This window comes from Erythrolamprus reginae, chromosome 2, assembly GCF_031021105.1.
Source record: "Erythrolamprus reginae isolate rEryReg1 chromosome 2, rEryReg1.hap1, whole genome shotgun sequence".
NCBI lineage: Eukaryota > Metazoa > Chordata > Lepidosauria > Squamata > Dipsadidae > Erythrolamprus > Erythrolamprus reginae.
The window spans coordinates 215066679-215082516 of NC_091951.1; the positions used below are offsets into that span (position 1 = coordinate 215066679).

Consider the following 15838-nt stretch of genomic DNA (forward strand, 5'->3'; position numbering starts at 1 on the left):
CGCCCCCTCCTCAAGAAGCCTTCCCTGGACCCAGCCGTGCTTAATAACTACCGTCCAGTCTCCAACCTTCCCTTTATGGGGAAGGTTGTCGAGAAGGTGGTGGCGCTCCAACTCCAGCGGTCCTTGGAAGAAGCCGATTATCTAGGTCCCTAGCAGTCTGGATTCAGGCCCGGCTACAGTACAGAAACTGCTTTGGTCGCGTTGATGGATGATCTCTGGCGGGCCCGGGACAGGGGCCTGTCCTCTGTCCTGGTGCTTCTTGACCTGTCAGCGGCTTTCGATATCATCGACCATGGTATCCTTCTGCGCCGGCTGGAGGGGCTGGGAGTGGGAGGCACTGTTCTCCAGTGGTTCTCCTCCTATCTCTCCGGTCAGTCGCAGTCGGTGTTAGTGGAGGGTCAGAGGTCGACCTTGAGGTTATTCCCTTGTGGGGTGCCTCAGGGGTTGGTCCTCTCCCCCCTACTATTCAATATCTACATGAAACCACTGGGTGAGATCATCCAGGGGCATGCGATGAGGTATCATCAGTATGCGGATGATACCCAGTTGTACATCTCCACCCCATGTCCAGTCAACGAAGCAGTGGAAGTGATGTGCCGGTGCCTGGAGGCTGTTGGGGTCTGGATGGGTGTCAACAGACTCAAACTCAACCCAGATAAGACGGAGTGGCTGTGGGTTCTGCCTCCCAAGGACAATTCCATCTGTCCGTCCATTACCCTGGGGGGGAATCGCTGACCCCCTCGGAGAAGGTCCGCAACTTGGGCGTCCTCCTCGATCCACAGCTCACATTAGAGAAACACCTTTCAGCTGTGGCGAGGGGGGCGTTTGCCCAGGTTCGCCCGGTGCACCAGTTGTGGCCCTATCTGGACCGGGACTCACTGCTCACAGTCACTCATGACCTCATCACCTCGAGGTTCGACTGCTGTAATGCTCTCTACATGGGGCTACCTTTGAAAAGTGTTCAGAAACTTCAGATCGTGCAGAATGCAGCTGCGAGAGCAATCATGGGCTTCCCAAGTTATGCCCATGTGACACCAACACTCCGCAGTCTGCATTGGTTGCCGATCAATTTCCAGTCACAATTCAAAGTGTTGGTTATGACCTATAAAGCCCTTCATGGCATCGGACCAGAATATCTCCGGGACCGCCTTCTGAGGGGTGGCAAATCTAATAAACACAAAAATACAAAAAAAAATTCCTTCTCGGCTTCCTACAAGGAGTCAATTGTGCGCCTCCTCCTCAAGAAACCTTCCCTGGACCCAGCTGTACTTAATAACTATCGTCCAGTCTCCAACCTTCCCTTTATGGGAAAGGTTGTCGAGAAGGTGGTGGTGCTCCAGCTGCAGCGGTCCTTGGAAGAAGCCAATTACCTAGGCCCTCAGCAGTCAAGATTCAGGCCCGGCTACAGCATGGAAAACTGCTTTGGTTGTGCTGATGGATGATCTCTGGTGGTCCCGGGACAGGGGTTTATCCTCTGTTCTGGTGCTTCTTGACCTCTCAGCGGCTTTCGATACCAATGACCATGGTATCCTTCTGCGATACCTGGAGAGGTTGGGAGTGGGGGGAACTGTTCTACAGTGGTTCTCGTCCTACCTCTCTGGCCAATCGCAGTCAGTGTTAGTGGGGGGGGTGTCAGAGGTCGACCTCAAGGTTTCTCCTTTGTGTGGTGCCTCAGGGGTCGCTCCTCTCCCTACTATTTAATATCTATATGAAACCGCTGGGTGAGATCATCCAAGGGCATGGGGTGAGATGTCATCAATATGCTGATGACACCCAGCTGTACATCTCCACCCTACGTCCAGTCAGCGAAGCAGTGGAAGTGATGTGCCGGTGCCTGGAGGCTGTTAGGGTCAGGATGGGTGTCAACAGACTCAGACTCAACCCTGACAAGACAGAGTGACTGTGTGTTTTGCCTCTCAAGGACAATTCCATCTGTCCATCCATTACCCTGGGGGGGATTATTGACCCCCTTGGAGAGGGTTCGCAACTTGGGTGTTCTCCTCGACCCATAGCTAACATTGGAACACCATCAGTCGGCTGTGGCGAGGAGGGCGTTTGCCCAGGTTCGCCTGGTGCACCAGTTGTGGCCCTATTTGGACAAGGAGTCTCTGCACATGGTCACTCATGCCCTCATCACCTCGAGGTTCGACTACTGCAACATTCTCTACATGGGGCTACCTCTGAAGAGTGTTCGGAAACTTCAGATCGTGCAGAATGCGGCTGCGGAAGCAATCATGGGCCTTCCTAGATATGTCCACGTCTCATCAACACTCCGCAGCCTACACTGGCTGCCGATTAGTTTCCGGACACAATTGAAAGTGTTGGTAATGACCTATAAAGTCCTACATGGCATCGGACCAGAATACCTATGGGACCGCCTTCTCCCGCACGAATCCCAGCAGCTGATTAGGTCCCACAGAGTTGGCCTTCTCCGGGTCTCGTCGACTAAACAATGTCGTCTGGCAGGACCTAGGGGAAGAGCCTTCTCTGTGGCAGCCCTGGCCCTCTGGAATCAACTCCACCTGGAGATTCAAACTGCCGCCACCCTCCTCACCTTCTGCAAGATGTTGAAGACCCATTTATGTCGCTAGGCATGGGGGGATTGATGCCCCCCCTTCTGACTAGTTGGACTTGAGTGTGGTGTGATTGTGTAGCTTGCCTGTTTTTTAATGATAATGGATTTCTTAACTTTGTCTTTTAACATTAGATTTGTATTGTATTGCTATTGTTGTTGTGAGCCGCTCTGAGCCCCCGGAGAGGGGCGGCATACAAATCTAATAAATTATTATTATTATTATTTATTTATTTATTTATTTATTTATTATTCCAGGGGCTGCACAGATATCATCTGCTGTATCTTGCTGCTGGTTGCAATTGGGGGCTACATTGCAGTTGGCATTGTGGGTATGTATTGCACTGTTTATTAATTTTTTTCCCTTGCGATAGTATTTTTGTTGCTGAAAGTTTGATATCAAAGCTAGATGGAGAAGGAAAATTAGGATAGCCAAGAAGGTATATCATCTGTGAAGTGAATAAATAGTATTCAACTAATGGTATCAAATCTTAAATAATGGTTTGCTCTTTAATCATATTACTAATGTCTGCTGCACCAAGTGGTTCCTGGTGCCAAAATGAAATATAGACATGAATAAAAGGTTATGTTAACAACTTACAGTAATTACTTTGAAACTCTATGGTGCTTCAAGATCTACAGAAAAGTTACAGGTGCTTCTGGTTTGGTCTGGGATCGCAGCGGAGAGTCCGGGACAGGGCTCTGTCCCTGAGACTCCTTCTACCCCTCCGCGTTTTGTGGTTGGTTCAGGTCCGGATGGCCCGTTTCTAGAACGGGGCTTCCCTGAACCCCAGGAGCTACCGCCGAAGCTCAGGAGGCAAGGGATCGCCCTGCAGCTTTGGAGAAGGGAGAACCGATCCTTGAACTCCCAGAGGACTCGGCCATTGTGATCCGTCCTTACCAGTGGGAAGCAAGAAAATAATAATAATAAGAACCTAATATTTCAAAAGAGCAGCAAAAGCAGAAGGAGAATACAAAAGAGAAAAGAAGATTTCAAGGTATAATTTTATTACTATATGATAAACTTAGAAGATTTGATCAAATTGAACTTTTAAAACAATATGGCGAAAAAAGAAAGTTTTAAGGAAAATTCATATCCTGGGGCTGGAAAAGAATAGATGGCCGGAACTACTTTTCCTCTCTTTTTATACCGAATTAAATTTATAAAATTGGATTTGAGCTGATTTCTAAGACTGAGACTGGATATAAAACCATAGCTTGGAAGAGGATGTTAGGAGATATGATTTAATAAAGATTTGAATCTCAGCAAGTTCAGAAAAATGTCAAATCCCGGGCACTATTTTCCATCTGCGGAGGGATTACGTTTCCTTTTGTCGATCTTTACTTTCAAAATGGAATAAATCAACAAATAAACTAACAATTTAATGAACTATGTGATATCTTGCGACTGGTGAATTATAATAATAAGATTTGTATTGATGGAGTGATTTCGATTGGATTTGCTGTCCTTGGATTCTCGAGCTTCTTTGCTAAACTCTCTGCAAAGAGGAAACTTTTTCTTTGTCCTTTCCTTTGTCGTCTATGAGGATTTATTTCAAGACTTACCTTTGGAACTGAACTAAAATTATTCTTCCTGATATCTTTGGATTAAAATATTGGATTTTGGCTTTGTGTTCGAATTAGACCTGGATTTATTATTGGAGTACTGAACTATATAAATTTGGATTAATTTGACTCTTGGAACTATTTTGCACTTCGGAACTTAGAGAATAATCACAAAAGAACTGTTAAAAAAATAACCAAAATCCTTAGAACTTCAATCAACAAAGGACCTCTACGTTTGACTGAAAATTATAAGTATATTATTGGTGTTTTCCCTCTATTTTTTTTCTTTTTCTTTCTTTCCTCCTTTCCTTTTTTCTCCTTAGGTATTGAATATATTAATAGATATTTTAAAATAAAATTAATTGAAATAATGAATTGCTAAACCCTTTCTGGTCCTCCCTTCCCTCCCCTGGTGTAGTATCTTTTTTTTAAAAGAGAAACAATAATAATAAGAAATCTCCAGTAGGTAATAAATTTTGCCAAGGTATAAGAAAATTCTGTCATATGAAAAGTAACATGATTAATTTCTGTCTTTCTTTTGATAAGTTGTTGTATGGATTAAAACTCTTTCCTTCTCCTTTGCTTCTGGTCATTTTCTCTTTTCTTTCCTGTTTTCATTTTGATATTTAGTAATTTTATTATTGCAAATTTTATATTGATAAATAGGATTATCTATTTAGCTAATTGATTAAAAAAAATTATGTAAGAGTGAATATTAAAATAATTTTCTCCTTTGATATAGTGATATATTGATTTAAAATTATATACTATATATTGTTATTTTAAAATAGACTGAAAGTTTTTAAAACAAGAATTAAGTTTATATTTTTAGTATTGATAAAGTATAAAGAATATTAAGTGGATTAAGTAGAAGTAAAGGGGGTAATACGTAAATACAGTGGTACCTCAAGATGCGAACCGCTCGTCTTACGAACAACTCGTGATACGAACCCGGGGATCAGAAAATTTTTGCCTCTTCTTACAAACTTTTTTCGAGTTACGAACTGGCGTTCGGAGACTGCTGGGAAGCCGCGCGGCTGTTTTAAAAGGTGACAGCCGGGCGGCGGGGCTTCCCAGAAGCCTCCCGAACGCCGGTTCGTAACTCGAACAAAGTTCGTAAGAAGAGGCAAAATTTTTCTGAACCCCGGGTTCGGTTCGGGAGGTTGCTGGGAAGCCCCCCAGCCCGACTGTCACCGTTTAATACAGCCGCACCGCTTCCCAGCTGTCTCCCGAAGCCGAACGTGGAAGTTCGGCTTTGGCGTTCGGCTTCAGGAGACAGCTGGGAAGCGGCGCGGCTGTTTTAAAAGGTCGCAGCCGGCCTGGGGGGCTTCCCAGCACACCCCGAACCCCGAACCCGGGTTCGGGGGGTGCTGGGAAGCCCCCAGGCCAGCTGCAACCTTTTAAAACAGCCGCGCCGCTTCCCAGCTGTCTCCTGAAGCCGAACGCGGAAGTTCGGCTTTGCCGTTCGGCTTCAGGAGACAGATAGGAAGCGGCGCGGCTCTTTTAAAAGGTCGCAGCCGGCCTGTGGGGCTTCCCAGCACCCCCCCGAACCCCGAACCCAGGTTCGGGGGGGTGCTGGGAAGCCCCCCAGGCCGGCTGTCACCTTTTAAAACAGCCGCGCGGCTTCCCAGCAGTCGCCGAAAGCCCTTTTTTTTGCGGGTTTTTTTTTGGTTGCACGGATTAATTGACTTTACATTGTTTTCTATGGGAAACAATGTTTCGTGTTACGAACCTTTCGTCTTACGAACCTCCTCCTTGCACCAATTAAGTTCGTATCATGAGGTATTACTGTATATTTTTGGACCCTTTCATTATTATTCTTGATATACAGTGATCCCCCGGGTATCGCGATCCCGATCATTGCGAACGGGCTAAATCGCGATTTTTCAGCAATTGATACCATCTCGATCGTTGCGAAACGCTATACAGGCTATATCGCGATTTTTTTAAAAAAATTAAAAATTAAAAATACGTGCGTGGTTTTCCCCGCCCGATGACGTCACGCGTCATCACCAAACTGACGTGTATAATTGCTGGTTGGCCGAAATCTCAGCCAATCAGCTTTGCCATTGCAATAAGTTTGCCCGGCAATGGTGATACAGCAAAATTTCAGCCAATCACCGTTGTCATTGCTGATGGACAGAAATCTCGGCCAATCAGTGTTGTTTGCTCAGCTTTGCTTTGCTTTGAAACTTTTGCAACTTTTGTAGCCGTTTCTTGGAGCTTGCGTGTCTTGCATCTGTGTCTTGGATCTGTTCCTTGGATCTGTTTCTTGGAGCTCTTTGTGAAGACTTCGTGGAAGATGGCACCTAAACGTTGCACCCGGAGTGGAGCCGGCGATGCTAAAAAGACCCGGAAGATGCTGACAATCAAGGAGAAGATTGTACTTTTGGACATGCTGAAAGCGGGGCGTTCTAATGTAGAGGTTGGTCGGCATTATGGGATCAACGAATCGACTGTGCGATACATTAGGAAAGATGAGAAGAAGATAAGGCAAACTTCTCTGATATCATTCAACAAAGCTGCAAAAAGAATAGTGACGCCTAGAAACAAACGCCTTATGAAGATGGAAGCTGCTTTGTCTGTGTGGGTACAAGACTGCCGAAAAAAGAGCATTGCTTTGGATACGAACACTATACGAACCAAGGCGCAGCAATTGTACAACCGTCTTGAACACACAGAAGGAGGCGATGCAGATGAGGGAAACGCAGGTAAGGGCTGGGGTTTTTTATTCTGTCATTACATACTGTATTTAAGTGTTTTTTAAGGAAGGAGGGAGGGAGGGAGGGAAGGAGGGAGGGATGGATGGAAGGAGGGAGGGGAGGGATGGAAGGAAGGAGGGAGGGAGGGATGTTAGGAGGGAGGGAGAGAAGGGAAGGAAGGAGGGAGGGAGGGAGAGAAGGATGGAAGGAGGGAGGGATGGATGGATGGATGGAAGGAGGGAGGGATGGAAGGACTGTATGCTTTCATTCAAGTCACTTCTCTCTCCCTTTCCTGTCATTCTCTGTAGATGAAGGTGTTGTTGACTCTGATGACCCCCAGCCATCAACATCTTCTGCTTCTTCAGCCCCAGCCACATTCACAGCAAGCAAAGGGTGGTTTGACAGATTTCAACGGCGCTATGGCCTGAAGAGTGTGTCATTGCATGTAGAAGCTGCCTCAGCAGATACAGGTGCAGCTGAAAACTTTGTCCAGCGCACGTTTAAAGATCTAATTGCAGAAGGGGGCTACCTTCCAGAACAGGTGTTCAACATGGACGAAACAGGCCTGCTCTGGAAGAGGATGCCTTCACGGACTTTCTTGATGCAAGATGAAGCCAAAGCCCCTGGCTTTAAGGCCATGAAAGATCGGGTGACTTTGATCATGTGTGGGAATGCAGCAGGCTTTTTGATGAAGCCAGGCTAATTTATAAGTCACGAAATCCAAGAGCCCTCAAGAACAGAAATAAGAATGCATTGCCAGTGTACTGGATGCATAATCCTAAAGCATGGATTACAAAACCCCTCACGCGGGGACTGGTTTCATCAGTGCTTCATCCCACAGGTGAAGGATTATTTGGCTGCCAAAGGACTCAATTTCAAAGTGCTTCTCCTAATGGACAATGCTGGAGGCCATGATGACCTGGCACATGAACATGATGGGGTGCAAGTCGAATTCTTGCCACCAAACACCACATCGCTTATCCAGCCGATGGATCAAGGTATTATCCGCGCATTTAAGGCACTGTACATGCGCAATTCTCTTGGAAGCATCGTGGAAGCAATGGATGCTGATCAAAACTTCACATTGAAGGCCTACTGGCGTCAGTACACAATTGCATCTTGTCTGAAGAACATTCAGAGTGCCTTAATGGATATGAAGTCACAGACAATGAATGCCTGCTGGAGGAAATTGTGGCCAGAAGTGGTGAATTATCACAGGGGATTTGCTCCCGAAGAAATTCAAGATGCTGCAGTCCAGAACTCTGTGAAGCTGGCACAGGCACTGGGTGGAGAAGGCTTCGTTGACATGACACCAGAGGAAGTCAATGGTTTGCTTGATGAGCATGGGCCTACTGCTGACAGACAAAGACAAAGACAAAGAAGAGGAGGGAGCTGAAGAATCTGAGGAAGAAGAAGATGTTGGCCTAACGCTTGAGCGGCTTGCAGAAATGAACAGAACTGCTGCACATCTGCAACGCATGGCGAAACTTTGGGATCCCAACATGACTCGCTCTATACACTTTAAGGCCTCCCTTGACAACACCATTGCACCATACAGAGCCATGTTAGCCAAGCAAAAGAAAACGCGCCAACAACTGCCCATAACTATGTTTGTCACGAAAACCAAGAGGTCTGCCACACCATCACCTGCAGCATCCATTGTAGACATGGTGATAGAAGAAGATCCCGATTTATCCTAGTTATGCTAACCCCCCCAAAAAATGTACAATGTAAATAAATATTGTTATTGTTTCTATCAGGATGACTAAGTGTGTTATTCAATGTGTACAGTACAGGTACAGGTAGAGGTACAGTACAGTACAGTACATTAAGGGGATGGGAAATGGTAATTTGTGGGTTGAAAGTGTTGGGACTGAGTGGCATAGAGAAGAATGAATGAATGACTGAGTGAATGAAATTCAAACACAGGTGAGGGCTGGGGGTTTTTATTCTGTCATTGTTTAGGTGCTTTTTACGAAAGGAAGGAGGGATGGAAGGAGGGAGGGATGGAAGGAGGAAGGGATGGAAGGAGGACATGAGGCCAAAAAACCTGGTTCAAATTGGACTGGGAAATCAGAAGTGTGGAAAGTGTTCTCACTGAGAGCTAGCAACTTGGGAGGGCCAAAAAACCTGGTTCAAATTGGACTTGAAAATCAGAAGTGACAGAAGTGTTCTCACTGAGAGCTAGCAGCTTGAGAGGGCAAAAAAAACCAGGTTCAAATTGGAATGGGAAATCATAAGTGACAAGTGTTCTCACTGAGAGCTAGCAGCTTGAGAGGGCAAAAAAAACCAGGTTCAAATTGGAATGGGAAATCAGAAGTGACAAGTGTTCTCACTGAGAGCTAGCAGCTTGAGAGGGCAAAAAAACCCCAGGTTCAAATTGGAATGGGAAATCAGAAGTGACAAGTGTTCTCACTGAGAGCTAGCAGCTTGAGAGGGCAAAAAAAACCAGGTTCAAATTGGAATGGGAAATCAGAAGTGACAAGTGTTCTCACTGAGAGCTAGCAGCTTGAGAGGGCAAAAAAAACCAGGTTCAAATCTGAATGGGAAATCAGAAGTGACAAGTGTTCTCACTGAGAGCTAGCAGCTTGAGAGGGCAAAAAAAACCAGGTTCAAATTGGAATGGGAAATCAGAAGTGACAAGTGTTCTCACTGAGAGCTAGCAGCTTGAGAGGGCAAAAAAACAGGTTCAAATTGGAATGGGAAATCATAAGTGACAAGTGTTCTCACTGAGAGCTAGCAGCTTGAGAGGGCAAAAAAAACTAGGTTCAAATCTGAATGGGAAATCATAAGTGACAAGTGTTCTCACTGAGAGCTAGCAGCTTGAGAGGGCAAAAAAAACCCAGGTTCAAATTGGAATGGGAAATCATAAGTGACAAGTGTTCTCACTGAGAGCTAGCAGCTTGAGAGGGCAAAAAAAACCAGGTTCAAATCTGAATGGGAAATCATAAGTGACAAGTGTTCTCACTGAGAGCTAGCAGCTTGAGAGGGCAAAAAAAACCAGGTTCAAATTGGAATGGGAAATCAGAAGTGGCAAGTGTCCTCACTGAGAGCTAGCAACTTGAGAGCACAAAAAAACCAGGTTAAAATTGGACTGGAGGGGGTGGCCAGCATGAAAAATAACCATTGCCAGCCTCCGAACTGTCGTTGCCCCACCGTCTGCGCATGCGCGGCCTTTAAAAAAAAAAAAAGATCACGCATGCGCAGATGGTGTTTTTTACTTCCACAGCGCTACTTCGCGAAAAACCAATCATTGCGAGGGGTCCTGGAACGGAACCCTCACAATAATCGGGGGATCACTGTATTATTGTTTCTGTGGTATTTAGAAATTTGGGTATTTTTCATATCAAATATAAGCAGTAAATATAAGTAGCAAAGTTTGATTGGATTGAGGTTTATTGGAGTTTTCCCTTTTTAAAATATATATATATATATATACACCAAGACCGTCACACACACACACACACACACATATATATAATGTTTTTAGCTGGAATTTAAAAATTAAGGGAGAAATTCCAGCTAAAAACATTTGATACATAGAGAATATAGTTGTCAGCTATGAATAAATTAACTGCCTTGAAATGGTCCTGGGTTGGGCCTAGAGGCTAAAAGGAGCTGTGATGTTCCTTCAATATACCAGGGTGATCCGACATAAAAAACTCCCACCATATATATATATATATATGTGTGTGTGTGTGTGTGTATGTGTGTATATATATGTGTGTGTGTGTGTGTGTTTTCGTAGATTTTCACGGGTACAGGTATGACGGTCTTGGTATATTCGGGTTTCTTCCCGTATAGGCTTTGGAAATTTCTGGCGACGTTTCGACGAGGTCTCACTCGTCATCTTCAGGCTGGTGTTTCTGTCCTTGTTCTAAGGCGAACACTGCGAGACCTGAGCTGCCTTCCTTCTATAAATACTGGTGGCTGGGTGTGGTTTGATGGCTCAGCAATTGCCTGCTGTGTAGAAACTTCCTGGTGAGTCAGTGGGGTAACAATTGGGGTCGTTGATGGAGCTGAGGTATGCTGATTAATTAATGATTGTAGATTAGGCGTGATATCCTGAGTAGTTGGAACTTGCAGGCTACTTGATTGTTTTACAATGTGTGTTCTGAGTCTGGTTTCTATGGCTGTGATACGTTTGAGGGCTGGTTTCCAGATGTCTGGTAAGCGAGAGGTATCATCCCGCTTGTTCATATTTTGGGGATGTTTTTCTATCTCGATGGCTTCCATGATTATTCTTTTGCTGTAGTGTTCTGTTTTGGAAATTAATTTGGTACTGTCAAAATCAATTTCATGTCCTGTAGTTTTGAAGTGTTGGAAAAGGGAGGAGGTTTTTTCTTTTTTCTTTAATGCATTCTTATGTTCTGCAACACGTGCATTTACTCTCCTGTTCGTTTGTCCAATATATGTGGCTGGGCAGATTTTACACGGTATTTGATAAACTCCCTGGTTTTCTAGTTGGATATTGTCTTTCGGGTTTCTTAGGATGTTGGCTATTTTTTATCTGTACCAAAGGCTGTCTTGATGTTGTGTTTGCGGAGAATTTTACTGATTTTATCTGTGGTGCCTTTGATGTAAGGCAGGAGGGCGATGCCATTGTCCTGTTCTGTGTCTTGGTTCTTGGGGGGTGTCTCTTTTTGGATTAAGTTGTTGATTGCCTCTCTTTGGAATCCATTGGAAATTAATACATTTGTGAGACTGTGTAATTCAGGTTCCAGGTGGTCTTTGTCGGCTAGGTGTTTGGTTCTGGAAATGAGGGTCTTGGCTACAGAATTGATCTGTGCGGGGTGGTGGTGGGATTTTGCGTTCAAGTAGCGGTTGGTGTGTGTCTTCTTCTGGTAGACGGTGTGTCCTAGGGAGCCATCGGGTTTTTTGTAGATTAGGACATCAAGAAAGGGAAGTTTGTTGTTGGTGTCTATTTCCATGGTGAATTGTATTTTGGGGTGTAGGCTGTTGAGATGTGTGAGAAAGCTGTCCAGTTTTTCTTTCCCATGTGGCCAAATTACGAAGGTGTCATCTACATATCTAAGCCAGAGTTTGGGTTTGTATTCAGATTTGTCCAAGGCATTGGTTTCAAAATATTCCATGGACAAATCTGAATACATACCCAAACTCTGTCTTAGATATATAGATGACACCTTCTATATGACACATATGACCACACCCAGCCACCAGTATTTATAGAAGGAAGGCAGCTCAGGTCTCGCAGTGTTCGCCTTAGAACAAGGACAGAAACACCAGCCTGAAGATGACGAGTGAGACCTCGTCGAAACGTCGCCAGAAATTTCCAAATCCTACACGGGAAGAAACCCGAATATACCAAGACCATCATATATATATATATATATATATAAAACCCAATGGCACCCTAGGACACACCATCTACCAAAAGAAAACCCATACCAACCGTTATCTAAATGCACACTCCCACCACCACCCCGCACAAATCACCTCAGTAGCCAAAACTCTCATCACCAGAACCAAACGCCTAGCTGACCAGGAGCACTTAAAAACTGAATTGAACAAACTCAAAGATGTATTAATTTCTAATGGATTCGAAAGGAAAACAATCACAAACCTAATCAAAAAAGAGACACCCCCCAAAAATCAAGATCAACAACAGGACAATGGTACCACCCTTCTCCCTTACATCAAGGGCACCACTGACAAAATTAGTAAAATCCTGCACAAACATAATATTAAAACTTCATTTGTCACTAACCAAAAAATATCAAACATCCTAAGGAACCCAAAAGATAAAATCCGACTAGAACACCAAGGAATCTATGAAATCCCTTGCAAAACATGTGCAGCCACATACATTGGACAAACCAATCGAAGAGTGAGCCAACACATTGCAGAACATGAGAATGCAGTTAAAAAAGAAGAAAAGACTTCCTCCCTTGTCCAGCACATTAAAAAAACAGGGCACGAAATTGACTTTGAAAAAACTAAATTACTTTCCAAAACAGAAAATTTATACAGAAGAATTACTAGAGAAGCTATAGAGATTGAGAAACGCCCCCTATGCATGAATAAAAGAGATGATACGTCCCGCCTTCCAGAGATTTGGAAACCAGCCTTAAACAAAAAAACATATCAGAATAATCACCATATCAATCTTTCAAGTAAGTGTGATTCCACCAACCAATCAAATCACTAAAACATAGTCACCCAATCTATTTGCTACATTCAAACCAAATCTCCACCCCCACACTATATACTAGGAAGAAATGACAGTTGCAAACATTCAATTTTTACAACAGCACGAAGCTTGAAACTTCAGCCTGATGATGGTGAATGTGATTTCACCGAAACGTCGCATAGACATGCAAAATATTACACAGGGCAAAACCCGAACTCAGAACAATCTACATATATATATATATATATATGTGTGTGTTTTCGTAGATTTTCACGGGTATATGTATGTAGATTGTTCTGAGTTCGGGTTTTGCCCCGTGTAATATTTTGAACAAAACCCGAACTCAGAACAATCTACACACACACATATTATAAATTATTATAAATTTTATTATCAGAAAGGTACTAGAAAATATCACAGAACAGCATTACCTAAGAATTAATTAGGATGTCGAGTACATCCACATATACAAAGACGATTAAAAAAACAAACTTTAACCTCTGCTACATCACCCCAAATATCACCTCAGCCATCTCCTGTATATCAAAGCACCTCTGCAACTATGCTAGCAAAAGAGAAAGAGAAAGCGCAATCGCAACCTACCCTTCAAACAATACAGGAGACACTGAATGCAATGAAAGGTTTTATGTTAAAATCCCAAGATGACGCAAATCAACAGCGTGAAGGTTTAAAGGCCGAAATAGGAGAACTGAAAGCAGACACAGGAGAGATGAAGGAGAAGATGAAAGAAATACAACAGACTTTGAAAGAAAGTGAACAAAGAATAAAGGCAGTAGAAGAAAAAACTGAAAAAGTAGAACAAAGAATGGATGATTTGGAAGATAGATATGACTCTTTAAATAAAAATATGATGAATCAATTACACATCTTGAAATACAACAAGCATCTTACGGTTTAAGATTCCAGAATATAACGGAAGAAAAAGATGAAGATTTACAAGCAAAAATGGCGGAAATAATTGGAGGAATCCTTCAGGTGGACCCTATGAACTAATAAAAGAAATTGACGAAGTTTTCAGAGTACAAACTAGCTATATACGCAGACATAATCTACCAAGAGAAGTCCATATCAAATTTGTTAGGAGAACTATAAGAGATGATATTTTGAAATGGACAAGAAATGAAAGACTACAAGACAAAGGAAAAGAAATTACAATATTGAAACAAGTTCCAACAAGAGTAAGAGAAAGCAGAAGGGATTATTATTTTCTAACTAAAATTTTGATCAAAGAAAATATAACCTTTCGCTGGCTTATTCCAGAAGGACTCTCACTATATTGGCAATCACAAAGAGTTAAAATAGAAAATCTTGAAGATGCAAGACAGTTTTATGAAACTAGTGGAATACGCAAATTTGAACAGCCAACAAAAGAATTGCCAGAAAGAAAAGAAGATGAGTCAGGTGACACCGCCCAGGGGAGAGAGGAGGAATCAGGTGCAAGAAGAAAACAACCACAGCGCGAATCTAAAGACACCAAGAAATACTACAAATAATTATGTTGAAAGACTTGAAAATCTTTTCTGTGAATGTAAATGGTTTAAACGAACCGAGAAAAAGGAAACAAATATTTGCTAAACTTAAAAAACAAAAAGCACAGATAGTAATATTACAAGAAGTTCATATTAAAAAGACAAATCGGAAATTATTATTGAACTCAAAATTTGGAAATATGTATGCTGCCTTGGCAAACCAAAGAAAAAGAGGGATAGCGGTGTATATTGAAAACTCCATAAACTCCAAACAATTGTATGCCGACAAAGAGGGCAGAATATTAATTGTACAGGTAAACATAGAGCCAAAACCTCTTGTCATCGTCTCTATTTATGCCCCAAATGAAAATCAAATGACTTTCTATAAGCAATTGCATCAAAAAATAAATTAATTAAATATTGAAAACATGATTATAATTGGTGACTTTAATGCAATTTCAAATAGATTATTAGACCACTCAGGGGGGGGGGGGGGAAACAAGAAAAAGAAAAATATATTACCAACCACTTTTCAAAAAATGAAATCTGAGTTATTGTTAAATGATATCTGGAGGGAAAGACACCCCTTAACTAGGCAATATACTTTTTATTCAAATCCCCATAAAGTTTGGACAAGAATAGACATACTTTGGGCTTCAAAAATAACCTCAGAACAAATAAAAGAGATTGAGATAGACACTAATATATGGGCTGATCACAATCCTTTAGTGGTATATTTGAAAAGTAATAAGAAATATTTGAATTGGCAGATGAATAGAAATATTATAAGAGATCAACAATATAAGGAATGGATAGAAAAAGAATTAAATATTTTTTTTGAAATTAATAAAAATTCAGAAACTTCTCAAAATCTATGGGACACTGCCAAGGCATATATCAGAGGATTAACGATTTCCTATACAGTGAAGAAAAATAAAGAAAAAAAGATACAATATGAACAATTAATCACAATTAAATCAACTAGAGGTTTTATCGCAACATAATGTTAAAAATAAGGAGAGTAAGGGAAAGATGGAATTAGTTAGGCACAAAATTAAACTTATAGAGCAAAATCAAATAGCGGAAAAGATTAAAAGAGGTAAACAACACTATTTTGAACATGCCAATAAGCCAGGAAGATGGCTAGCATATAAACTAAGAAAACATAGACAATCAAAAATAATTAAAGAATTAGTAGATGAAAACGGAACAATAAAATATAACAGATGAGAAAGCAAAAATAGTACAAGAATTCTACAAAGAATTATATAAGAAAGAGGACATTAAAGAGGATGAGATTTTTAATTATTTAGAATCTTCAGACTTACCACAATTAACGGAAGAACAACAGGAAAGT

General features: G+C 42.3%; 1 protein-coding gene across 5 annotated transcripts in view; it reads left to right on the forward strand.

The window, feature by feature from the left end:
• SLC44A2 (solute carrier family 44 member 2 (CTL2 blood group)) overlaps positions 1–15838 on the forward strand; it is a 237509-nt gene that overhangs the window by 71365 nt on the left and 150306 nt on the right. For all 5 annotated transcript variants that reach the window (XM_070741789.1, XM_070741790.1, XM_070741793.1 and 2 more), the window contains one exon: positions 2831–2904. In XM_070741789.1, coding sequence (XP_070597890.1) covers positions 2831–2904 — 74 coding nt within the window. The remainder of the gene's footprint in view (positions 1–2830; positions 2905–15838) is intronic.